The sequence below is a fragment of the Suncus etruscus genome, chromosome 16 (genome assembly GCF_024139225.1).
Source record: "Suncus etruscus isolate mSunEtr1 chromosome 16, mSunEtr1.pri.cur, whole genome shotgun sequence".
NCBI lineage: Eukaryota > Metazoa > Chordata > Mammalia > Eulipotyphla > Soricidae > Suncus > Suncus etruscus.
In genome coordinates, this window is record NC_064863.1 from 33,327,800 (window position 1) to 33,354,721 (window position 26,922).

The following is a 26,922-nucleotide window of genomic DNA, read 5'->3' on the forward strand; positions in this document are numbered from 1 at the left end:
CAAAGACGAATGACAAAGATACATTCAAGAAAAACTAGCAAGGAATCATAGAAATGAGTAAGAAACACTAAAAAGAAACCAAACACATTCACAGAAAAAATAAGCAGAGAAGTAAAAGATAAGCAAACAGACATTAAGTGAGAAGGGCAAGAAAGTATAGTAAAGGGCACTTACGTTCTAGTTTAACATGCATGGCTGTTTTGTTGTATCTTCTCTACTTGTTTCCTTTTCTACCCTTTATGAGTGTCTTTTCTCTAATGTGTCTCTTTGCTCTTTATGAATTTAGGTTTAGCATGTATGGCTGTTTTATTGTACTTTCTCTACTTGTTCCCTTTTCTACTCTTTGTGTCTTTTCTCTTGTCCTTTTTAATTCCATGCATTCTTCACCTGCCTGGTTATTTGTTGGCCATGTGTATGTTTGTGAAAGTGGATCCTTAAGCCCATCTCAATAGGGGCAGAGTGTCAGCTATCAAATCAAGCATTGCAGAACTCTGCCAGACAGCCAGACCTATGAGAAGTAAAATACACCTAAAATGGAAAGACTGCTCAAAGAAGACGAATGACAAGACTTGAGAACTGAAAAGTAAAATGGAAAAACTGTCACAAGGGAGATTGAAGTCATGAGATAGACCCCAAAATGGAGATCCAAGATGACCTGAGATAGAAGCCTTGGCCTGAAAACCTAAAATTTTATCCACACAAAAGGACTCATTTCTAGATGGGTGAAGACTAAATTAGGTGGTAAGCTTGATACCAGCCAGTAGCCTATAACCTGTGAATAATAGAAACCCCAAGACCAAAATAAATCCCAAAATAAGAAAAAAAAAATCACTCCTGGCTTGGGGGACCATAGAGATGCCATGGATCGAACGAACAAAGGTCCGTCCTGGGTCAGCTGAGTGCTCTATCGCTGAGTTTTCGTTCAGGCCCCTAGTGTTTCTACTTTTGTGGAAGAGCTAAGAACCTTTAAGTACACAAGTACTGGTCAAGAATTTACTGACAAGTGCTGGCAGAAGAGAAATAACTGAGGGAGAGAAGAGGGAATGAGAGCAAGTCAGCAATTAAAAAGCCAGGTCCAGCCAGCCAGCCAGCCAGCAGTACCCCAGATTGGAATGGGGGGGGGGTATCTTACTTGATTTTCTTTTATAGCAGTGGTGGAACAAATAAACTGTAAGTACGGATGGTTAAATCATAGCTAATAGATTCCAAGATAGAATGCGAAAATTTTGATGTGGGGCGAAAAAAAGACGATGTATGGGAGTTCTTATTTCTTAAATTAGAATTGTGTGTTGAAGTTAAAATGCATTTCTACTCTTCCTTACTGTAAACACAAAACAGGAAAGCTGAATAACATTGCAAAATGGAGTAACAAAAAATCATTTTGGGGGTTGGGGGAGAGCCTGAGAAAAATGTGCATGCACACAACTGCTGTAAATAGCAGTTCATGTACATGAAAGTTAACGCTAAGAAATCAAACCAAGGCTAAAATAGAGGACCAAATTCCAACTTTCAGGTAATAAAATGATTCCCCTTTTGTACTTTATAACTTTCTGGTTGATATGATTTTGAGCTAAGCACACAGTTGTAATTGCAAAGGGTGTGACATGGGGGGGGGTTCTCTCTGAGGGGGCTTGCTTTAAAAAAAGTTACTTTGTGACTGTGCTTTGTAGTTGAAGCCCAAAGTGGCAGATTTGGGGCTGCTCTGCTTCCTGATTGTAACCATTTTAAAATCCCCAACATCCGTTTTTCTTGGAACAGGCAGTCTGTGTCAAGGTTTCATTGTTTCAAATTATGTCGCATTTTTCCTAACCACTTCCTATAAACCAGAATGTTCAAATAGATCCCGAAAGAGATTCCGGGCCCCCACAGGCTGCTTGCTACCAGTTTGACGTTTATTGAGCTAGGGACTTGCACCAATCAGTCTTCAACACCGCTTGCATGCATTGGATTTTCACTAGAGACCTGGTGAAATTTTCCTGAGGAAAAGTCATTTTGGAGGGAATAATCACAATTTACCTCTCAGCATCGAATCTGGAAAAAATGAAAAGACTGGGAGAATCAAAAAAGGCGGGTGGGGATTTCTTTTACACACCACTTGGAGGTAAACTACAAGAAACCCCTTGTAGGTCCAAAGGCTGCTCCTTTGCCTTGGCAGGTGGCTGACCTAGGTTGGGTTCCTGCCACCACAAATGCCTCCCCACCCCCAACACCACCAGGAGCACAGAGCCAGCCAGGAGTAACTTCTGAGCACTGCCAGGTGTGGCTCAAAAAAAAAGAAACCCCTTCCCTCTCAGATGCACAAAGAACTCCACTGGGGCGGGGTGGGGGTAGGCCACTACAGTTAAAAAAAAATCCAGCCTAATTATAAACTAAAAACCGTTCAGATTTGCTCTTTGGCCTGTGGGCGTTCAATGACTAAGCCTGAGACCTCGTGCACAGTAATTTTATAGACCTTTTCTGCAAAAATGAAGAGGGAACGAATGTCCTTGGGTCGAATCCCTATTGCCTCATGGTGAGAAAACAATGCTGATGGCCAGAGACTCGAGGATCCTCATTGCATAACTGCACCGACGACTCGCTAACACGAATGAATGCCCAGTGGGTTGCAAAGGTCGCAGCCACAGCGAGAGAGGAGAGAAGCAACTCTTGGGTGAGTTTTCCAACCCCGCAGAACCCTAGGACCCCAGGCCATCGCCTTCTCCGGGGAAATGCAAACCCACAGGGGCCGGATCCTAGCCTGGAGGAGGAGGAGGCCCGGACTCTCGGGCTCAATTTGCACCCCTGGGAATCCCCCGAATCCGGGGTTCAGTGGGGGGGCGGGGAACAACCAGAATCATTGTCCGCTCCGCGTCTTCCGCAACCTCCCCGTGGCCCCGCCCGGTCTGACGTTTCCCGCTGGTCACCGGGGGGCCCTCCCCAACCCCCCATAGGTCCGCACGCCTCCTCCTCCCGGAACCCGCCGCGCTTCGTCTGCAGCGGCCATAGGGCGCTCAGCGCGCGGGGACAAGGAGGCGGTGCAGGAGGCGGCGGCGGGCCCCAGGACCCCGGCGAGGAAGAGGCGTGGCCTGGGGAGGGAGCAGGCGGGGCCCGGTGGGTGGGGAATGGGGCTTGGCCGGTGATGAGGAGAGGGTTTTGATTGGTGAGGAGGCGGGACCTGCTGGTGAGGGGCGAGGTGGGGGCGGGCCTTGAAGCTGGGCGTGGCCCTCCACTAGGGGCGGGGCTTTTGGAAGTCTTGCTCCACGACTGCTGGGCCGTCTGCTCGGCCGAGGTGGGGGCGGGGCCTGATGATGAGGGGAGTGGTCCTCCTCCAGGGGCGGGGCCTCGGGAAGCCTTTGGAGCCCGGACTGCCGAGTTTTTTTTGCTTTGCGGTGGGGCGTGGCCTGACAGTGGGTTGGGCGTGTCCTGGTGGTGAGAGGCGTGGCCCGCCGCCGGGGGCGTGGCCTGAAGCCTCTTGCGCCCGGACTGCAGGGCCATTTGCTCAGCGGTAGGGGCGTGGCTTGAAAATGGAGGGGGCGTGTTCTGGCGGCGATGGGCGTGACCCGCCGCTAAGGGGCGTGGCTTGCCGCCTCCATCGCCGCGTCTGCCGCTGGGCCACTTGCTCGGCGACCCCCGCCCCGCTCGGTCGCCCCGCCGTGTCTCAGTCTCGCGCGCCCGCCGCCCCGGTGCAGCCCGACGGCGGGGGAGTGGCCCGTCTCGGGCCGATCGGCCCCGGGGCTGAGGCTCCCGGGGAGGGGGTGGGGGCGCCCGAGGGGGGACCGAGCCTCCCGGTCCTCGGCCCTCCGGCCCCCGCCGCCCGTCCCCGCCGGGCCGCCGCCTCTTCCCGGGCGCCTTGGGAGTCCGACACGGTGAGTGCAACTTGCTGCGGGGGTCCGGGGTCGCATGGTGGGGGGCTCCGATCGGCTGCACGAGCAAGGCCCGCGCGCCCCTAGAAGAGCCCCTTCGGCACCCCCGAGCGCTTGAAGCGTCCGGGGACAGCGGTTCGAACCCCGGCCCAGCCCTGAGCACCCCCCCCCCCGCCACTGTGGAGTTGTGCAAAGTTGGGGGCGCGGCGTGGGTGGCTCGAGGCTCGCTCCTGGCTTTGCGGGGATCCCCCCTCACCTCCAACCAACTGGAAACCATTTGCAGTCGTTGCATTTTTTCATTGTTACCCCCCATGGGTTATCATCCTCGAAGTTGGGAGAACTTGCCTGTCTTCCCAGATGGGTGATTGGATTGGATTTGGGGGCAAACTTTTGTGCCTGTCTCACTCAGCATGCCGGAGTTTCAGAAGTTGGAACTGATCAGAGTTCGTCCCATTCGAAAATTGGGGTTTGGAGGGGGGGCAAGTGTTTCTCTGATAGTCCATGCATCAAGACATGCAAAAGGGACACGAGGGATTTGCAAAGGTTTGCTTTGTCTCCTAGGGAGCTACTTGTATAGCCGTTGCAAACAAAGATCAGGAACAGGAAAATGGCTTTGCTCTTTTTTTTTTTTTTCTTTTAATATAAAACTTGTGTATGACAGTATCCAGCAGTGACCGGCCTCTATAGACTGTTTCAGGGCTCTTTCCATTATGGAAATAAGTTAGTGGGTCTTTCTGGGTTTTAGGTCACTGAAATAAGCTTTTCTTTTAGTTTTATTATTTTTTAGGTTTGATTATGTTATGTCATGACTGAATACTTTCACACGAATACTTTTTACATAATGGGGCAGGTAGGGAAAAAACCAAAGTGGAATTGTAAGAGGAAAGGATTTAATATACACAACATGGAGTTGCAGAAATGATTGGAAGCATCCTAGTGTCCCATCTAGTACCTTGAGAGATAATGCGAGAAACTGAAGGCGAGCAGTGTGGGTGGAAGAAGTACAAGTCAAGAAAAGATAATAGTAAGTGGGAACTCTGAAGACCTTGTACTAACAAAGGAAACACCGTGAGAGAGAACATGTGTCAGTGTGTTTCTAATTCTAAGATCAAACAAGCCCATCCAGTGTAAGCGGGCAGGGCGTGTTCTAGTAATGAGGCCCACGAGGAGCCAGTTCTCAGGGGGCCTGCAGTAAACTGTGTGTGATGTAATGGACCACAATGTTAAAATCTCCTTAGGGAAGAAAAATGAGGACTGGGACAAGTCAGTCTTCAATGTAGGACCACAATAGAACTCAGAAAATAATCCTTTCGGCAGACTGAACTTGATCCATTTATAACTTTTAAAACACCTAGAACAGTTATTTCCCAGACATTTTAAGGAACCAAAAATGAATAGCTTATTTCTTACACTAAAATTCTGTGTGCAAGTAAGTTTAAGAGAGCTGGGGTACATAGATTTTTATTTGGGGGAACCCATACCTGGCCATTCTGGGGGGCTTTTCTGTTGAGATGGCCTGTGGACCCAGACTTAAAGCCAGAAATCCCGGACGAATTACCTTCCTTGTCCTTCGGTAGTTTTTGTTGCTCCTTTTATTGGCTAATGTTCAAGTTTATTCTTTTATTTATTAAGTTATTTGATTTTGGGGCCACACCCATCTGTGCTCAGTGCTCTGTGCTCTCAAAAATCACTCCTAATGTGCTCAGGAAACCATATATAGGGTGCCGGAGATTGAACCCACCGGATTGGTTGTGTGCAAGGCCACACTCACCATACTGTAGTTCCAGTTACTAAGTTTATTCTTTTTAAAGGCAAATATATTTGTTAACTTTTCCCAAACTTTATTTGACTATGGAATATAACTCAAGAACTCGAGTCTGCAGACATTCATGGGCTGACTGCTCTTCAAATGGTTTATTCAGGAGTTTTTCCTATAGCTGCTGTTCGATAAAAATTGGAAACCAGCAAGAAAGGAGTTTGAGGTAGTTTGATATGAACCAAAATGAATATATCCGTAAGGTAGATTTTTACCTGACTATTTATGTAAGGAAGAGGTTTCTTTTCCCCTTAATTCTCATAGAATTCATTGTTCTGCAAGTTTCCTAGGAACCAGATGGCCTCTAGGTATTTTTCTCTTCTAATTTTTTTCTTACTCATAGGTGAACATTTCTTATGGAATCACAAATTATAATAAGTAAATATTTGACTAACACTTATTTTTATTACAGACATGATTGATGCTTTAACTTTACTACCAAATTCTGGAGCATAGAATAAAAAGCGTTATAAAGCTTGATGTGTAATGAATAGAGAAGGGATTTGAAGCTGAGGGTTCAGATAGGACATTCATGTTCTGTCCTGTTTGGTTTTTTTTTTTTAGGGTGGGGCTACACCCAACAGTCTTCAGGGGTTACTCCTGGCACTGCTCAGAAATCACTCTTGGTAGGCTCGGAGGATCTTATGGGATGCCTAGTATCTAACTCTGGTCTGTCCCAGGTTTGCCTTGTGTGCAAAGCAAAAACACCCTACTGCTGTGCTATTGCTCTGGTCCCTGTCCTGTTGTTTAATGGTTTTTAAAGTCCTGTTCTTGTTCTTTTTTAAGATTTAAGTTTAAGGTTCTCTGATTCTGGTTTATGGTGCATGTTTTGTTTTGTTTTTGTTTGTCAGGGATCACTCCAAGCAGTGCAGAGGGACCATTTGGGATAACAGAGATCAAACTGGGTGTCGTTGGCTGCTTGCAAAACAAGTACCTTAGATATTAGATTATCTCTCAGCCCACTGACCCTATATATATATATATATATATATATATATATATATATATATATATATGTATGTATAATATTTTTTTATTCAGTCAAAAGATGTTGGTTGTCTAATAGGTATTGGGTAGAAGAAAAACATCTTTAAGGATGTAAGTGAAATGATGTCTCAAGAATCCTCCCTGTCTGATTTTTCTTCCCCCTCCATTTAGTGATTTAAAGCAATGAAAGTTTGTCTCTCAGTCATAGTACAAGACCAGTAGGGCCAGCAGGAGGGTGAGCTTTGGTCTTTGTCAGCAGTTGATGCTACAGCTTCCACAATTTTGAACCAGTGTGAAAGAGATATGATTTGCACGAATACTTTTATTAGAGGTTTCTCTTCCTGGATTTGACTCATGGACCTTTTCTCTCACTGTCATTCCGTTGGTCAAACAAGTCACATAGCTCCAACCAACAAAGGAGATGAAGAACAACAGCAAAAGAGGTGAAGAATTGCAGTTCTGTCATGTGTCCAGGAACGAAACTGTCATTTAACAGGCTTCCTACTCCAAGAAAACTTTCTTGGCACAAAACTTGAATAAAGTAAATCAAATTCTGTTTTTCAGTTTTCTGTCTAGAACACGGCTTTTCTTTTCCATTTACATAAGTTTGTAGTGATTTGGGTTTTGGGGCCACACCTGGAAGTGCTTTGCCGGTGGGCATAGCCTACTTTTGGCTTAGAATTCAGACATTAGTATAAGCAGTGCTCAGGGAGCTGTGCTTGGGATTGAACTTGGTGTCCCTGCTTGCAAGCACGTGCTTGGACTTGCTGAACCAGCTCCCTGAATCCAGTATGTGTATGATTTATCATGGAATTATGCTAATAAAATTATAAAGAGCATATTTTTAAAAATTACATATAAAATTATTTTGAAGACCCCATAATTAGATGTACTATTTTCACCTGGTAGATTGCATGTCTTAATATATGTGACTATATTGTTGGGGCTGGAACTATAGTACAGCAGGTAGGACATTGCCTTAGACATGCAGCCAACTCAGGTTCGATTGCTAGCATTCCATATGGTCCCGTGATCACCTCCGGGTGTGATCTCTGAGCTCAGAGCCAGGAGTAACTCCATGAGTACTGCCAGATGTGAGTCTCCTAACCAAATTAAAATAAATAAATAAATAAATAAAATTTTCTTTTATTAAATGTTTGAAACTCTGATTTGTATAAGGCATTTTGTTAGAGCCTGTGAGAATCAAGAGATGAATGGAAAATTTATAACCAGAGTAGAGAATAGCAGTAGCAGGATCGCTCTGTCTTAAGCTATGGAGGAACATCAGATTTTTCAGTATAAAAATAAAAAACAATTTTTTTTTTGGTTTCTGGGCCACACCGGGTGACGCTCAGGGCTTCCTGGCTATGCACTAAGAAACTAAGAAATTGCTCCTAGCTCGGAGAAGCATATGGGATGCTGGGGATCCCCATAAGGGAATCATATGGGATGCTAGGTTCATCTTATATCAGCCACATGCAAGGCAAACGCCCTATTGCTGTGCTATTGCTCCAGCCCCAGATAAATCACAATTTTTTACACTGCTATTCTTTGCTGTCTCCTTCCTTTCTAGTCATAGTTTTTTTTTTGTTTTGTTTTGTTTTGTTTTTGTCAGAAGTTACAGAAAATTTAACGCTTCTAGGCTAAGAAAAAAAAAAAACCACATTTTATTAGAAGGGGTAAGTAGATTATGTGCCCAGGGCAGGCAGTAATCACTGAGTGTAAAGGGAACTTAGAGCAGGGGCTCCAATGCCTTTGCTCTCTTGGTCTGTATGATTTCTTGCCACTATCTCTCCCTGCCCTCATGTTTATCATGATTCCTCTTTTTCTCTATTGACTAATGGTTTCTGTATTGCTGCTGTCAGGCTATCTTTTACTGAGATTTACACACTGGGGAGCTAGAGCTGTTAGTAATTCCACAAGCACTGATACTTTTTTCTCCCTAAGTGCCATGTCTTGGTTAGTTCTTAAGTTAAACAGATGGCTACCAGAATTTGGAAATAAGTGGCATAGATGCCTAAAGTAAAAGAAATGAGCAAATTTTGTAGTAAAGGAGAGGCAGTGAGTGCTAAGAGGTCGGGGTTAAAGAAATGTGTGCGGCCTCTCTTTACACAATCTAGTGGGACTGCCTGGTGAATCTAGTTGGGAAAAGAAGTGAAACCTGACGCTGCTTTGTAGCAACTAGAAGTCTTCCCTGAAATCATGTCCATAGTAATGGTTCTGCTGCCTCTGTGTAGCTCAAATAATGAATTTGTCTGACTCTTTTTTGTTGGGGGGGGGGATCCACACCCGGTGACACTCAGGGGTTTCTTCTGGCTATGCACTTAGCTTGGGGGACCATATGGGACGCCAGGGGTTCAAACCAAAGTCCATCCTAGGCTAGTGCGTGCAAGGCAGAGATGTCTTACGCTTGTGCCACTGCTCTGGTCCCAACTTGTCTGACTTGCAGGTTCCCTGCTTGGATTCTAATCTGGGTTCCCTGGCTACTCCCTATGGCAGACAGGCTGGGAAGAGAACATATATACTGTCTTGCTCTATTCTTTTCTCCCATCCAAATTGTTCTAGTCCTTACTTAGCCTTCTGCCCTCTTTTCATAAAAAAAATAAACCAGTCAGTACCTTTCTGGAAGTCTGCCTTTACACAAAAAGTGACCCCCACTTGTACCATCCCTGTTTTGTTTCAGTGCACCAAAGTGGTGGTGGGGGAAGCATCTTTAACTTTGGGGTAAAGGTAGTCTTGGTACTCTGGGCATTTTGTGTTTTAATGTTCTGTTTTCAGATCTTTCCGCCAACTTAACCTCTCCTTATTTTTATGATTACATTTTTGTTTTTTGGGCCACACCCAATGGCGCTCAGGGGTTACTCCTGGCTCTGTACTATAAATCGCTCCTAGCAGGCTTGGGGGAGGACCATATAGGATGCCGGAGATTGAACCAAGGTCTGTCCTGGGTGCAGTATGCAAAACAAAGACCGTACCGCTGTGCAATCACTCTGGCCCCAACCTATCCTTTTTTTTTTTTTTAATTTAAATGAAATTCTATTTCTTTTCTGTTTTGCTTCTCTTGAGTATGAAATGTATACTTCCAGGTTGGAAAAAATATCCAGTGGGTAGAGCTTTTGCTTTGCATGGAGCGGGCTCCTTGGTTCGATCCCCATCAACCCATATTGTCCTTTAAGCCCTGCCAGGAGTAATCCCTGAATGTCAACACAGGAATAAACCTTGAGCACCCGCAGCTGTGGCCACCCGAAAAACCTATGTACATGTATGTATGTATGTGTGTGTGTGTGTGTGTGTGTGTGTGTGTGTGTGTGTGTGTTGTGTTTGTATTCATAGTTTTTTGTCAAGTGGCTAAAAACTTGGTGAGGGGGTGGTATGCATTGCCTGAAACAGGGCCGCTTGAGAAAATATGACAGGGAAAGTAAGTAAAACGTGTGTCTAACATTAGATGGCTTTTGTTACAGATCCATGTTAGGCTAAACGCAGCCAAGAGGGAGAGCCTTTGAGGTTCAGGTTGCAGGACACCGGAAATGTCCCTGGAAGTTTTCCTCATAGCTTGCTGCTGTGCAAATGAGCAGTTCTTAGGTTTGGCTAAACATTCACCATTGCCCCACTCCCTGCCCTTCAAAAGTTGCCTCTGTGTGTTTGCTCAGGAGACTGTTGAGATCTACAGTTCACCCGCAAGCCACTGTTGCTGGGGAGCGGGCATGCTCCTCACAGCAGTCCTGGGGCTGGTTCTGGAGCCTTTCGGGAAGCTGGAACCCCTGGAGAAAAACCCTGGAGTACCCCTGTGGAGGATTCTGCATGGCTTTCCAGCCTCCTTCTCCATCTGACACAGTGACTCATGGGGCTCCGCAGACCCTTGGGCTGCCAGGGAGGTACAATTATGAGTCGTTCCCTCCTGGGAATAAGTCCCACGAGGTGTTTACCATTACAGGCCTCTTCCTCTGGGTCCAGACGCACCATTGGTTAGAGGCGTCATCGCTGCTTTAAGTGTAGTTACCTGGTGACTCCGGTGATGTGGCTACTACAGTCAGACCAGAGGACTGGCTCTGTGATGGTGGTTTGGGAGACTGCAGACAGAAAAGCTGCTTTATTCTTCTGCTATCCAGTCTGCTGTAGTTCTCTGCTGGGTATTATTGTTCCTTAATGTCTGTTTGCTTTGGTGGAGTGTGTGTGAGCGCTTCCTTATGACCTCAAGGACAGCAAGGCAGGACAAGTAGGTGAGGACTGCTAGAAGGTTCCATTTTATTTGTGTAAGTCATATAGTCAAGACTTGCTCTTTGGACTGACCATTGGGCTGTAGAGTGGTACATAGAGGAGAAAAGATTTAGAACTGCTTCATTTCTACTTAATGCCTCCCTTCCTTTCATGATGTACATCCCTGCTAAACAGAAAGAAGGAACACCCAGTTCTGTGCTAGTAGAATCGCTATACAGAGCAGAGGCCTTTTGTGTTGACTTGTGTTTTGTTTGGGGGCTACACCCAGCATGGCTTAGAGAGGTGATGCTGAGGATAGATAGAACCCAGTTCTCTTGCATACAAAGAATGTGTTCTAGCCTTTTGCTTTCTCTTATGGCTTGAGCATGGTCCCATTTCCTGAACCATTTTGTTTTTGTTGGTGGTGGTGGTAGTACTGTTTTGTCTTGTAGTTTTGAGCCATACTTGGAGGTGCTCAGGAATTACTCCCAAATCTGTGCTCAGTGGTTACTCTTCAGGAGACCCTGTGTAGCACCAGAGATCGAACCTTCGTCAGCTTTGTCCAGTGCAAGTGCTTAACCCTGTCCTATCTCTCCAGTTTGCCCTAATTTTATCATCCTTCTTGTCCCACTGGAGATGAAGAGTTGGAGAATATTAGTTTAACTGTCTCCTAAGAAAACTGGTCTATTAAGAAATTCTAACCTTCTGGTCTTCATTAATTGCCAGTTGACTCACTAAAATGCTTTATTTTTATTATTTATTTATTTATTTATTTATTTATTTTTATTTTGAGCCAAACCTGGTGATGCTCAGTTGGCTATACACTCAGAAATTGCTCCTGGCTTGGGGGCCGCTGGGGAATCGAACCGATGACCTCCTAGGTCAGCCACGTGCAAGGCAAACATCCTACCGCTGCGCCACCACTCCGGCTCCATCATTTTGCTTTGTTTTTGTTTTGTTTTTTTGGGTCACACCCGGCATCGCTCAGGGGTTACTCCTGGCTCTACGCTCAGAAATCGCTCCTGGCAGGCTCGGGGGACCATATAGGATGCTGGGATTCAAACCACTGTCCTTCTGCATGCAAGGCAAACACCTTACCTCCCTGCTATCTCTCCGGCACCGTCATTTTGCTTTTTGTTTGACTTAAATCCTAGAGCAGTTTTCTGGGTGGTTTTGTTTTTGTTTGATTTTGGTCTAGTTGTAGGACAGGTCAGAGTTTCTTTAATGGTTCTTCTAAGGTTAATTACATTTGTGGTGATTAACCTTTTCTAATTACAAGCATCTGAAAAGCAGTTCTTCACATTTTTCTCCTTTCTGTTGCTAACATTGCCCTTCACCGTCCTTTTCTTCCCTGATTTAATGTGCAGCTTAGGAAACCGGATCAGTCCTGCAGTTGAATCTGGCTGATCTATGATTGGCTCTTAGATATTTGGAGAAGTCAGACACTTTTGATTATGTTTGTGTCTTGAGAGTATACTGATAGACTGCCTTCCCCTCTTCCATCATTGTAAAGCTTCAGACAAGGCAGAAAGAACACTTACTAGCTGTGGTTCAGGTCAGTAAAAGACAAAATTACAGTTATCCAGACTGTTGCCTTTTATGACACCAAGAGGGTTAGGTATCTCAGCAAATGCCAGGCAGAGTGTGGCTTCTCTCATCAGCGTTTTACTAGATTTTTGTCCTTGTGCCACAGCAAATAGAGATGTAGATTCATGGTCTAAGGAGATTGTGGCACGAAAATCTTCCCTTTTACCAAAGAGCTCTTTGAGGGACCAGAGAAAATATAGCTGGGTTCCATCCTCAGCATAAGATCCTCGGAGCACTTTTTCTTTTGATAGAGGGTGTCATTACTGGCAGTACTCAGGACTTACTCCTGGCAGTGAACCAGGGTTAGGTTTAGGGGTAGGAGTAGAATTAAGGATAGGGGAAGTGGTTAGGGTTAGGGAGGGGAGAAACTGGGGATATTCGTTTTGGGAAATGTACACTTGTGAAGCATATTGTACATTGTATGACTGAAAATCATGACAACTTTGTAACTGGATAATGGTGGTTCAATTAAAGAATTTATAGGGCTGAAGAGATAGCACAGTGGTAGGGCATTTGTCTTGCAGGCAGCCAAATTCAGGATGGAAGGTGATTCAAATTTCGGCATTCCATATGGTCCCCTGAGCCTGTCAGGAGTGATTTCTGAGCACAGAGCCAGAAGTGTAACCCCTGAGCACTGCCGCCGCTGGGTGTGACCCAAAAACAAATAAAGAAATTTATATAAAAAAGAAAAAAAAATTTAAGTGCCATTTGGGCATTTGATTGCAATTATGATGACTAATACTATGTTGGATGTGTTTATTAAGCACTAAAATTAACTATTAATACTTTGTATGTATTAATACTTAATAAGCATTAAGGATTCCATTAGAATGTGTTTATTAAATATTGTGCTATTTCCCTCTATGATTGCTTTATTTGCTTTGGATTTAGTCAGCACCTAGCTGTGAAGGATTTGTCTGCTGTGGGTTTCTCCTGAATGTTTAGCCATGTAGAGGTCAACTGGAACCCACTTGCTCTGTCGAGTAGGGCTAAGTGCCCACCCTTTCTCCACTAGGGGTTGTTTCAAGTTGCCCTCAAAAGATTTTGCAGCCAAATGCTCTACCACCAATCTATGGCCCTGCTCCAAAATGAGAGATTTTGAAAGAGGGAAGGTACCTGTGGAAGAATGTGGTTGAGTCTGCATTGGGTTCACATTGAGCCGAGCTCTCAATGGGGCCCTCCTGGCCTCACCCACAAGGGCCAGGGGAGTGACCTCTGTAAAGTGGCTTCTGTTGTCCTCCACAATGAAAAACCAACTCCGGAAGTCCCTACTCAAACAATCATCAGATGTCCCATTCATTACACAGTGCACTTTCCTGAGGAGAAAACCCAAGATGATAGAGATAAGAGATTCACCCGAATGGGACAGCTAACTGCTGACTCTGGCCTTTGCTGTGGGTCACCACAGCTGCCATTATAAAGTGATAATGCGGTACATGCCAGTTGAAGTTGCCAGGATCAACTCTGTTCAAAGTGACCAAGAGCTGGTCTGGAGTGATAGTACAAGTAGTAAGTGCCTGTCTTGCAGGCAGCTGGCTTGGGTCTGATTGCTGGCATCCCATATGGTTCCCCAGCACCACCTGGAGTAATTCCTAAATGCAGAGCCAGGAGTAACCTCTGAGCTGGGTATGGCCTCCAGACAAAGTGACTGAGCACTTTAATGTGCTCTTCCTTCTCTTCCCAATCCCAGGGGCCAACTGAGCCAGTGCTTATGACAAAATCGATTGAGCACATCAGATCTTGTGCTCTTCAATATGGACTACTTCCTAACAGTGGGCTACTAACTCACAGGCTTATTTTTTGTTTGTTTGTTTGTCTTATTTTTTGGCCACACCCTCTAGTGCTCAGGGGTTACTCCTAGCTCTAAGCTCAGAAATTATTCCTGCCAGGCTCAGAGGACCACAGGGGATGCCTGATAGGAGCCTATGTCAGCCATGTACAAGGCACACCCTCTACCCGCTGTGCTATTGCTTCAGCTCCTCACAGACCTATTTTTAACACTTAATGCTTATGGCAGTAATTTTTAAAACATTGAATGTGTAAACTAGTGAGATACAGCATAAAAGAATTCTAGGCATAAGATGCAGCTCAAGGGATAAGTGTTTCATAGGCAAGGCCCTGGGTTTGATCCCTGTACCTTAAACCCTACCTTCACCTTGTCCCCAGCATTGTCAGTTGAGCCCCCAATATCCACACACATACCACTAAACAATCACCAAAAAATCCTGTGGAACCTAAATGAAATTGTGCAAGGGAGCTAGCTGAAAGGATTGGAGCCCTTGCCTTACCTGAAGGAGTCTCTGGTTCTACGGGGCTTCCAGAGCACTGAGCCTGGAATAGTCCCTGAGCAACAGTAATGACTTAACTCCTCCCCAATAATGATAAAATTGACTGATTTGGGACATAGCAATATAAGTGAGTTATTACTGTTGTAATACCAGTTTGGGTGAAGTTTGGATGACAGCATAAGAGGGCTGGGTGGGTGAATCTAACAGAGGTAGTCTGTTAAAGTCCACAGACCAACTTCCTAGTCCTTAGACTCTTGGTGGCTTCCAAGGAAATGAGCTCACACTGGAATCACTCACAAGTGAACTGTATAACTAAGTACATACTGTTGAGTGCAGCTGACTTTTTCCCCCCAGGGTAAGACATTGTCCTTGACAGAAGCTGCATTTTAATTGACATTCTGGTCCAGCCTTGTTAACTTGTGAACAAGCCACCATGGATTCTGTCCCTATTCTTCCAGAAAACCTTTTAAGTTCTCTTTCTGTTTGTAGCAGCCAGAGTGAGGGGAAAAAAAATCAAATTGTAAGTATGGGTGCATGAGAGATTGTGGATATGGCTTAGAAGTCAAACGTCTAGGGGGCTGCAGGGTCAGGTATACTGGATCCACACACTCTTGGCTACACTTGCACCTTTCTATGTTCAAGTTAAAAATCCCTGGGGGTGGGGTGTTTTACAGTTACTCTTCGATTTAGTGAGTCAACTACAGGTTTCATCTGACAAGATGATTTCTTGATTAGAAATGTGTCCTTGGGGCTGAAATGATAGCACAGCGGCATGCCTTGACATGGCTGTCCCGGGACGGACCTAGATTCGGTTCCCAGCATCCCATATGGTTCTGAGCCTGCTAGGAGTGATTTCTCAGTGCAGAGCCAGGAGTAACCCCTGAGCAACGCTGGGTATGGCCTAATACTCCCCCTCCAAAAAAGAATGTGTCCTTGACCTTTGCAGCTAGCTTGACATCCTACGAGTATATCTGTGTATCTTTACTGCATTGCAATTTTTAAATCAAATGACAGTTTCTTTATCTGAAAGACCAAAACCCTGCTGTAATTTCCATAGAGTTTCCAGTAGGGGGAAAGGCAGGTATTAAATAAGTAATTTCAATGAGATTATAGCATTATCTGAGCAAGTCACTTGGGATCTGTATGATATAGCAAAGATAGGCTTTAAAGACAAACTTGATCCCACTTTTCTCACCTTAATAAGTTTGTTTCAGCACGGTTAGAATACATACAGAGTGAAAAACCCTATATTAAATGGCTTGTACTGTGAGCCTACTCTTCTGAGTACACTGGCATTCTTGAATGATAGAACATTTTAATGGATATGTAGTTTACCATACCAAATCTTAGAGCTTATTACAGTTGAATTTAAGGCTGTTATCTATTTTTAATTTTCCTTCACTGATTAAATTGGAAGTTTTCCCAATTTCCAGCAGAGGAAGATCTAGCATTGTGCTTAGAAATCTAATTTTGGAGTTCAAAGTATATTTTGAGATTTTTTTTTCTTCATTACAAAAGAAATTTTGTACCACGTGTTTATGGGAGCCAGTGAAAAGATTTAAGATAATGAGCCAGCAGTTTGGGATTCTTGGTCCAGAGAGATAATACAGGAGTTAAGACCCTTGTCTTGCATGCATCCAACCCCAATTTCACGCCTCCCCCTCTACTCCCCAGAACCTCATATGGTCACCTGAGCACAGCCAGGTGTGGCCCAAAGACAAAAACAAACAAAAAACACAAAACGGTTCAGGCTTCACCTGTTCAGACTCAAAATTTCTGATTTCCTAAATGCTAGGTTTTTACTTTATTAAGCTACTTATGGATGGCTGTAGACCTCCATTCCTGTCCACATGGTTACTAGGTATATAGTTGAAAGTAAATTTGTCTAGCATTCCTCTTGAACCTTTCCTTTTTACCTTTATTTATAGTAATGTTACCCTTCTCCAATCACCCAGTTTGAACATGCTTCTTTCTGTGCTTGACTTCCTCTGTTTGTTACAGAAAGCCTAATTGGTTTGGCTGTATCTTTCACCTTCCTTAAAGTCTTTCTCTTTCAGCCCATTTTAAACTATACTTATTTTAGCTTTTTCACTGATTTCTTTACAAGTAGCATCTTTCATCATAAAGTCATTCTTCAGCAAATTCATCATTTCTGAATCTTGCCTTTATTTTATTTATTTATTTATTTATTTATTTTGGCCACACACAGTGATGCTCAAGGCATATTCCTGGCTCTGCTCAGGGATCATAGTTGGGGAACCATATGCACTGTCTGGGGGTCAAACCCAGGTTGATCATGTACAAGGTAAGCACCTTAATTATCCAGTGTACTATTTCCTTGGACCTGGGTTTTCTCGTTTGTTTGGTTTTGGTTTTTTGGTTTGACTCCCGGCTCTGTGTTTAGGGCTCACTCCTGGTGAGGGTTGGGGGTTCTTACGGGGTTTCAGGGATCAAATCCGAGAACCAAGAACAAGACAGGCACCCAACCTATTTGCTGTGTTATCTCTTTGGCTCCTTAAATGTTTTCTTTGATTCAGATCCTGATACTAGATCTTTTTTTTTTTTTTTTTATTTTGTTTTTTGGGCCACACCCTGTGACGCTCAGGGGTTACTCCTGGCTATGCGCTCAGAAGTTGCTCCTGGCTTCTTGGGGGACCATATGGGACACCGGGATCGAACCGAGGTCCGTCCTAGGCTAGCGCAGGCAAGGCAGGCACCTTACCTCCAGCGCCACCGCCCGGCCCCCCTGATACTAGATCTTATTTGACAAAACTTTAACAGTAACACAAAATTGCCAGATTATCAAATATCTACTTTTTAAAAATTTGTGATGTAGTTTACAGTAATATTAATATGTATGCTTTAGACATAGAGTGTGAACCACCAAAGTGACAATATTTCTTTAAAAAAATTTATTATTTGGCTTTTTGGACCATACCTAACACCATTCAAGGATTCCTTCGGCTCTGTGCTCAGAAATTACTCCTGACAGGCTTGCCAGGGGTGGGATTGGTGAGACCATATGGGATGCTGGAGATTGAACCCAGGTCCAGCGTGGGTCGACTCTGTGCAAGGCACATGCCCTACCTCTGCTATCTCTTTGGCCCTGACAGTGTTTCTTTATCACTAGAGTTGCTGGACTTAAAATGGTTCTTCAAAACCAGGTGTTATAACATCCAATCTTTAAACAATATTTATTTATAATGTTTTAGTGCCCTTCCTTGCCCTATCCTTCACTGTTTCTGTGGTACCAGGAGTCACACACATGCCTGGCTATGTTGGCTCATACATTAGGGTGAGGCACCACACACATTAGGTCTTGGTGTGTCTTGAGCTTTCTATTTCCTGTTACGGTCTGCCAAGGGTCATGCTCTCAGTTGAGGTACACTGTAACATATTCTTTTTATGCAATATAGACAGATTAAAATTTTGGGAAGGCAAATCTATAGAAATTGAACCATTCAATTTGGTGTCTCAGAACACAGATACTGTCATTAAAACTGTAAAAGAGGGGTGGAGTGATAGTATAGTGGGTGGGGCATTTGCCTTGCTTGGAGACCTGGGTTCGATTCTCAGCATCCAATATGTCCCTCAGAGCCCACCAGGGATGTGTCCTCAAACAAACAAACAAAATATGTGAAGTCCACAGAGATAGTACAGACTATTTATTTATTATTTATTTATGGTTTTTGGGTCATACCTGGTGACATTTAGGGATTACTCATGGCTCTATGCTCAGAAATTGCTGATGGCTGTCTCGGGAGACCATATGGGATGCGGGAATTCAAACCACCATCTGTCCTGGATGGCTGTGTGGTAGGCAAACGCCCTGCTACTGAGCTATCTCCACCCCCAGACTTTTTACCCCTGGGGATCATACCTATTGTGCTCCTTCCTGGCTTGCTCCTGGCTCTACACTCAGGGATCACTCCTGGTAGGTTTTGGGAAAAAGAATGTGGTGTCAAGGTTTAAACCCAGTTTGTTTTTGGACAAGGCAAGCTCCTTATCTGCTTATATTTCTGACTCCAGCAAAAAACTTCTTGATTGTTTAACAATGCAGTTAATTGAATATATATGTCCTATAAATAAACTATGGTTATAAATAAGTATTCTAGAGAATACTTCTTACCATAGCAGAAGAAAATTTTGGAACAAAACAACCTCACATCACTAGACAAATGTTGATAGGACAGGAGTTGGAGAGACAGCACAGTGACTAGCACACGTATCTTGAATGTGGCTGACTTGACTTTATTCCCTGGTATCCCACCTGGTCCCCTGAATACGACCAGGAGTGATTCCTGAGCTCAGGCCATGAGTAAGCCTCAAGCACTGCTGGCTGTGGCCCAAAAGAAAAAAAAAAAAAACCCAAACCCCTCAATTTAAAGTTTTTAGGACAGAATAAAAAGCATTACTTTTGTTTGTTTGTTTGTTTTATGTGTTGTTTGGTTTTTGGATCACACCCAGTGGTGCTCATGGCTTACTCATGGCTCTGCATTCAGAAAATACTCCTGGTGGGCTCAGGGGACCATATAGGATGCCTTCTGTGACTGTGCAAGGCACCCACATCATATCAAGCTTTTCAAGTATGCTAGTTGTCAGAACTCTTATCTAAAACCTAAGGGTTTGTGGGTTGTTTTTACATACCAGTCTAGGATTGTGTCAGTTGCATAATGACAAACATCACATTGAGGGTGTGTAGAGGTTTAGGTCATACCTGAAGGTGCTCAGCTTTTTCCTGACTCTGCTCTGGGAGGACCCTTATTAATATGAGCACCCTCTTTTGTGGGATATAAATGAAACACAGTCAGAGTCAACAAATGACCCAAGGCACAGAACTGGAGAGTTGGCCCACAAAATTGAGCTTATCTGAGTGGGGAGAGGAAAGGAGGGGCTGGGATTGGAGGGCTCCTTGGGACAGTGGTGGTGGAATGTGGGTACTGGGGTGAAGGTTGTCGTGTGGGTACAGTACGTATGTGAACTCATTAACAGTGTTGTATAGTTCTTCAAATAAAAAAATTTTAAAAAGATATTTTTAAACATCTGGAGAGATAGCTGGAGAGACTGGAGAGATAACACAGCAGTAGGGCCTTTGTCTTGTACATGGCCAACCTGGGACAGACCTGGGTTTGATTCCCAGCATTCCATATGGTCCCCCAAGCCTGCCAGGAGTGATTTCTGAGAACAGAGCCAAAAGTAACCCTTGAGTGAAGCGGGTATGGCCTGAAATCCAATAATAATAATAATAATAATAATAATAATAATAATAATAATAATAATAATAATAATAATAATGTTTTTAAAGATACAGACAAGTAATTGCTATCATCCCTAGATGATGGCATCCCTAGATATCATCCCTAGACTAGAATTTTTTTTGCAAAACAAGACAGATAAAGGGTGAATATAAGATAAGAAGTTTCTAGTATGTGATGAGGGAAAGACTAGCAGTCTGTAGGAAAAGAAAACAAAAGAGTAACTTGGTAGTTTGGGAGAAACATAATAAATTGGTAGTTTGGAAATAAGAAGAATAAATTGGTAGTTTGGAAAAGTAGAAATCAGAATGATCAGCAAACTTAGAATATGTTCACATTTGTTCAAACTTGAAAATAAGTTCAAAGTAGTTATTTTGGGATTAAAATAATTTATACTTGTTATTGGTTTGTGAAAATAGATGAAAAGAGTAAACTGCTTGTAAAATGTTAACTTCATGGAGAGAGCCAAGGTCCTATCCCTGGATATAATATATCTATACCTATATCTGTCTATATCTGTCTGTCTGTCTATCTATCTGCTTATAGTCCTCTGAGCACCACCAGGTGTGACCTCAAACAAAAAAAGTAGTAGTGCATGTGGCCAACCTGGGTTTGATCCCTGACACCCTGTATGTCCCTGAACCTGCTAGGAGTAGATCCCTGAGTGCAGAGCCATGAGTAAGTCCTGAACACAGCCAGATATTTTAAGAATCTAAAAGCTGAAAAATTTTTTTTCAGAAGAATAAACTACTTAGACTATACATATCTTCCATTTTTAGTAAATTTTATTGAGAAGGATCCTAATTTCAACAGTTAAAAAATCTGAAATTAGGGGCCGGCGAGGTGGCGCTAGAGGTAAGGTGTCTGCCTTGCAAGTGCTAGCCAAGGAAGGACTGTGGTTTGATCCCCCGGCATCCCATATGGTCCCCCCAAGCCAGGGGCAATTTCTGAGCGCTTAGACAGGAGTAACCCCTGAGCATCAAACGTGTGTGGCCCCCCCAAAAAATCTGAAATTAGGGGCCAGAGTGGTGGCGCAAAGGGTAAGGCAAGGTCTTGTCTTGCCCGCACTAGCCTAGGACAGAAACTCGGTTTGATCCCTCAGTCCCATATGGTCCCCCAAGCCAGGTGCGATTTCTGAGCACATAGTCAGGAGTAACCCCTGAGCATCACTGGGTATGACCCCCAAACAAAACAGAAACAAAAACAAAAAATCTGAAATTAACTTGGATGCCTATTAGCAAGAAAATAACTTAGGGGCCATTGCAGTGGTGCGGGTGGTAGGGCATTTGCCTTGAACAAACTAATCTAGGACAGACTGAGGTTTGATTGGGATCCTATATGGTCCTCCAAGCCAGGAGCGATTTCTGAGCGCATAGCCTGGAGCAGTGGTCCTCAAACTATGGCCCGTGGGACACATATTGTATTTGTATCTGTTTTGTTTCTTCATTGCAAAATAAGATATATGCAGTGTGCATAAGAATTCGTCCATAAGTTTTGTTTTTACTATAGTCAGACCCTCCAGTGGTAGGGACAGTGAGCTGGCCCCCTGTTTAAAAAGTTTGAGGACCCCTGGCCTGGATTAATACCCCCGAGTGTCACTGGCTGTGGCCCAAAAACAAACAAAAGAAAAGACCTTAATAAATCTTTTTTATAAATACATTGACTAAAGATATTTTTATTAGTATGTATGTGTGTACACTAATATATTTACAAGTAGCATACATGCTTTAGATATGTACATATGATTAGGTTAACAAAGTGAAGTGAGCGGCCTGGAGCGATAGTGCAGTGGGTAGGGTGTTTGCCTTGGATGCAGCCAACCCAGAATTCATTTCCGGTTTCCCGTGTGGTTCCCCTGAGCACAACCAGGAGTAGTTCCTCAGTAGAGACAGAGTAACCCCTGAGCATCAAGGGGTGTGTCCCTCTCCCCAAGACAAAGGTAAAATGTTTAAAAGATGTATTCAATGTGATCTCAAACGTACACTTAGATATGTACACTTGTGACTAAGTGTTGTAACTAACTACATGTTGTGGTAGGTTTTAATCCTACCGCTATTTATCTCGCTTTTATTCAAGGAGCCTGGGGGCCAAGAAGGTAGTACAGGGGTTAAGGCAGTGGCCCTGAAGGTGGCAGACATTAGTTGGAACCCCTTCATTGAATATGGGTCCCCTGAGCACAATCTGGATTGATCTCCCAGCACAGCCAACGGCAACTGGGTGTGGCCCCCAAACCTGAAAAATAAAAAAGAAGAGTCAGGGATCCTATCCTAATAATGAGTCCCTCGTATGCATCTCTAATTGTCTCAGAACAGTTGCAGACAGCCTGTTCGGCAGGCAGAACACTAAAGCAGACTATGGTTCAAGTGTATCCTTGGATGAAAAGTGTCTTTGGCCCCTTTGAGAGCAAGGACACCCTTTAAACATTTTAAGTTGCTGGAGAAGGGTGTCTGTTTCAGCCTATCCTCTCTGGCCTTCTACAGGGGTTGTAGAACCTTGGGGTTTGAAAGCAGAGCTTTCTGCTGCTTCTTTGATTGAAAACCCCAGGTCCAGAGTGATAAGGAAAACCTTTACTAAACTGTATGACAGAGTGGGGGGAGTGTCATTTCACTCTTGTGTCCTGCAAGACTGCCCAGTTAATTTTCTAAGACATTGCCCTGTTCAACACTCCACTGTCTCCTGCTTGTCTTCACACCTATTTTTTGTGTGTTTAGGGCATTTATTTGATCATGTTTATCCAACAGTCTCAGAACTTTGCTCACTGATCAAACTGACCCCCCTCTCTCTTTCTCTCCCCCTTCAACCCTCTTTCTCCCTCCCTCTCTTCTCTCTGTCTCCTCTCTCTCTTTCTCTCTCCCCTTTCCATACCTCTAAACACTGTACGCTTTTAATAATATCTTCCTTCATATTCTCCCATTCTGTTTGTGCAATTGCCTTAGAAACTGCCCTCTCTTACTCCCATTAAACAGACTCCATGCCAACATTGTCTTATTTCTCCTCTCTCATACAGTATTTATGGTTGGTCCTACAACATCCAGAACAAATTTGCTTTTGTTTTTGGGGAGCCATCTGGCAGTACTCGGGGATCTCAGTACACAGTACTGCCACTGCTCAGTGATCATTCCTGATGGGGCTGGGGGAAACATATGTGGTGCCAGGGATTGAACCCAGGTCAGCTGTGTGAGGGGCCAAATGCCCTATTCTCTGTACTATCACTCCAGCCCCAATTTAAAAAAAAAAATTGTATCTAGTATTTTATGCTTCTCACTCTTGTTTCTCGAAATATTTTTTATTCTTTTAAGAATCATGTGAATCAAATGCCTCACAATATTTTTGTAAGCCTAAAGTCAACCCTTATGGGGAAGGAGGGAAGAACGGGGGATTGTTAAATAGACATTGCCTTTTGAGTGAAATTATCTGAAGTGAGTGAATTCTTAGATTCTGAAGTTTTCAAGATACTGTGTTTATAGATTACAGAGTTTATAATGTTCTTATATTTGTGACCAAACACTTTTGTTCCAGTAATTAGATTTAGTTGTGTTTGAAGGTATGCAAATGTTTAGCTAACCCCACCCACCAGTGTCTTGCTCACAGCAAGAACCTGACATTTGAACATTTTATTGCATTTGGTTGGATTTTGTTCTCTGAATCAGTTTGCCTTCACTGTAGCTATGTTCAGACCATTGTTTAGTTTTGCTAACGACAGAGGGCACCTTAGGGTACTTGTATCCTCAAATAATAATAGTCCTTATAGTCCTTGGCCAGTCCTTGTTAGTTTTCTTGAGCCACACTTTCCTTTTTCCTCAGTAGTGCCTTAGAAATTGGGAGAGTGTGTTGAATCAGGAGTTGCCCAGCCCTAATCTGACAGTAGTATTATTGCCTGCAGGCTTTTTATTTGAGAAATACTAAGTACTGTCATATTTTGATCCTCTGTTGTTTAGGAACTTCTTATAATTTGCTCAGTGAAATCTTATTCAAGCTCCTCCAGTATTCATTCAAAGTGCTTCTTATTTGAAGGGAGAAGATAAAGACAGAAAACACAGAGTAGACATACCTTTGTATTCCTCCCTCTTCAGCCCAAGAGCACAACTGGAAAATCACAGAACTCATCTAATTAAAAGATGCTATTAAAAATATTTCATGATACCTTATTTAGAAACAGTATAGAAATAGAATTTTTTCAGTGATTTTTTTTAAGTGAATGCTTTAAAGAAAATGCTCTGCAAAAATTTCATGTTTCAGCAGTAGAAGAGTTAACATACTAAGCTGCAGAGAAGAGCTACTACCCCGGGCTAGAGCTTTCTGTCTCTGTCATTTGTGGTCTGGGGAGAGGGGGGTTGGTGTTCTGCATTTGAAAGGACTTTAATGAATGCCATCAGTGTTTGTGCTGAGCTAATGGTCAGTCTGGGAAAGGAGAGCCCGGAAAGTGGTCTCCCCGTTTCCGATAGGTGGATGAGAGTTTGCTCTGATTGCGCGGAATGTTCCACCGAGCTTCATCTTTATTCATGATCCTTTGTTCTTTATTAACCTGATATACATACATATATATATATATGTCAGTATAAAAGTGAATGCAGATATATATGTGAATGTGATCTGTTTTCCTTTCCATCTGTTTGTTGTGTGCAGCACGACTTACACGGGGTCTTGGTTGGATGCACCAATCTGTGTGCAGTGCTTTTTGCCCGTTGCCTAGACGATCCCTTGGTTTCTCTGAGGATGTCTGGTTCTCGTAAAGAGTTTGATGTGAAGCAGATTTTGAAAATCAGATGGAGGTGGTTTGGCCATCAAGCGTCATCTCCTAATTCTGCAGTTGACAGCCAGCAGGGAGAATTTTGGAATCGAGGACAGACTGGAGCAAACAGTGGGAGAAAGTTTTTAGACCCATGTAGCCTCCAATTGCCTTTGGCTTCAATTGGTTACCGAAGGTCCAGCCAACTGGATTTTCAGAATTCACCTTCTTGGCCAATGGCATCCACCTCTGAAGTCCCTGCTTATGAATTTACGGCAGAAGATTGTGGCGGTGCACACTGGCTGGATAGAACAGAAGTGGAGGATGGCACTAGTGAAGAAGAAAATGAATCTGATTCCAGTTCATGCAGGTTGACTATTTTCTTACCATTAGAATGGGGTGGTGGAGGGGGGAATATTGTCGATAATGTTTTAAGGTCATTGAGTGCCACTGTGTTATATTAACTCTATGCCTTTATATGTTCTTAGAGATTCTACCTCCACATGGTACACACAGATATCTCAGTGTGCTACTTTACAGGGATTCTTTTTAATCTAACACTTTAATTCTGTAATTATAAAAAGCAACATATAGCATGCATTTTGAAATGTCATGTGCCATGTATATATAGATCTGTCTGTCTTTGAAAATAACATATAGTAGCAATTTGATGCATCATTGGATAGGAGTGTGCTCCATTCATTTATCTTCCGTAAGTCATCGACAAAGTAGAGAAGATGTTTCTGTAGTGTAAAGGTTTTAATGACTTTTCAGTTTGGAACTGATCGTAGTTATTTTTAAAATGCTATCATAAAAGGTTTTTTTAAGGAGATACATGTTGTGGTCCTTGCCAGTTTTCACATCACTGTAGCTGTCAATATCTTTCTTATGGCAATTTCTTTGTCCTGCCTATGTCGCTGCCTCCCATCCGAACACGGAGATTATAGTAAAATGTCTCTCTGACCTGACAGCTCCTACCTTCGCTTTCCTGAACATCCTGCTGTTTAGGGAAATGAAGGGCAATTCTTCTGGAGTTCAAGGGGACCAAGAGAGACTTGGTAGTCAATGAAGGGGGAAAAAAAGAAAGTCAGATTGAGGAGAAGAAGGAAAACAGAGTTGCTAATATCATAGTGACTTTCTACATCTTTACTCTTGGAGCCTGGTTTTGTCTTTGAAGTGAATTTTCTGATTTATCAGTTTAAACACAGCAGGCAGGACTGTTGCCTTACAGGCAAGCCACCTGCCTTTAATCCCCAGCACTGTTATCAGGTCCTCCTAGCACCAGCCCTGCTACAAGTGATTCCTTAGCAGGTGTAAGCCCTGAGCACTGATGGGTGTGGCCAAAAAAACCCCAAAACAAAAAACACCATAAATAAATAAACTATGATAGCCTATTATGTAACAGAGCACAAGAATTAATCTTTCTGACTCCTCTTCAAAATATTTCTAGCTATTCAGAGGCACACAGTCTATAATTATTGGATTCTTTCCTCTTAATATTTCTTTGCAGGTTTTGATAGCACTCATACTTTGGTAGTCATTAATATAGACATCAGGTGAGACGAGACAGGATGAGTTAATGTATATAAGTATGTCTTTATGGATACTTACTGTCTTCTGTTCTTCTAAACTCCAGATCATGGAATTCTGATCTGTAGTGTTGGAATCCTAATAAATCTAAACCAGTCACCTGTAGTCATTTGTACAGTGAAGAGAGAGAATATTTTTATATAGGTAATAGTGTTTTAACTTAAAATGTCTTAGTTTTTTAAACTGACATTGTCATAAAGGGAATAGGAGCTACCTAATATTTTTAATATAAACATTAACTGAATTAGTGTGGCTTCATAGTGTTGATTTTCTTTGGAGAATTGTCATAAAACATATAATTAAAATTTTGGATTTTTCCCTTAAAGGTTTACATGTTTTTATGAGAAACCAATAAATAACCATTTTCTACTTGAAAATCAATGATCTATTGTGAAGAACTAATAAAATTAGAGATACTAAAGATTGATTCACATTGTAGTGTAAGTTATAAAAATCTTAGCCTGCGTTTATGTTGCATGGTGAGGGCATATATATGAGTGTAAAATTCATCTCTATGTGTCTTAAGATGTCTGAGAATATATTGATCACTAAAATTTATGTCTTTTCTTAATATCTACATTATTGTATAGTTAATCATTACTCTGATTAAGTTAATCTATATAGTATCTAT

General features: G+C 43.1%; 1 protein-coding gene across 3 annotated transcripts in view; it reads left to right on the plus strand.

The window, feature by feature from the left end:
- The first annotated feature begins 2,592 nt into the window (after positions 1 to 2,592).
- The window catches only part of KLHL5 (kelch like family member 5), an 83,344-nt gene continuing 59,014 nt past the window's right edge, over positions 2,593 to 26,922 (plus strand). The window contains exon 1 of one of the 3 annotated variants that reach the window (XM_049790124.1): positions 2,593 to 2,650. Coding sequence is in view for 1 of the 3 variants with exons in the window: in XM_049790123.1 (XP_049646080.1) it covers positions 24,689 to 25,071 (383 nt within the window). In the remaining 2 variants the exon portion in view is untranslated. Of the gene's footprint in view, positions 2,651 to 3,658; positions 3,846 to 24,652; positions 25,072 to 26,922 lie in introns of those variants that run through there. The other 2 variants (XM_049790125.1, XM_049790123.1) reach the window with 2 other exon arrangements.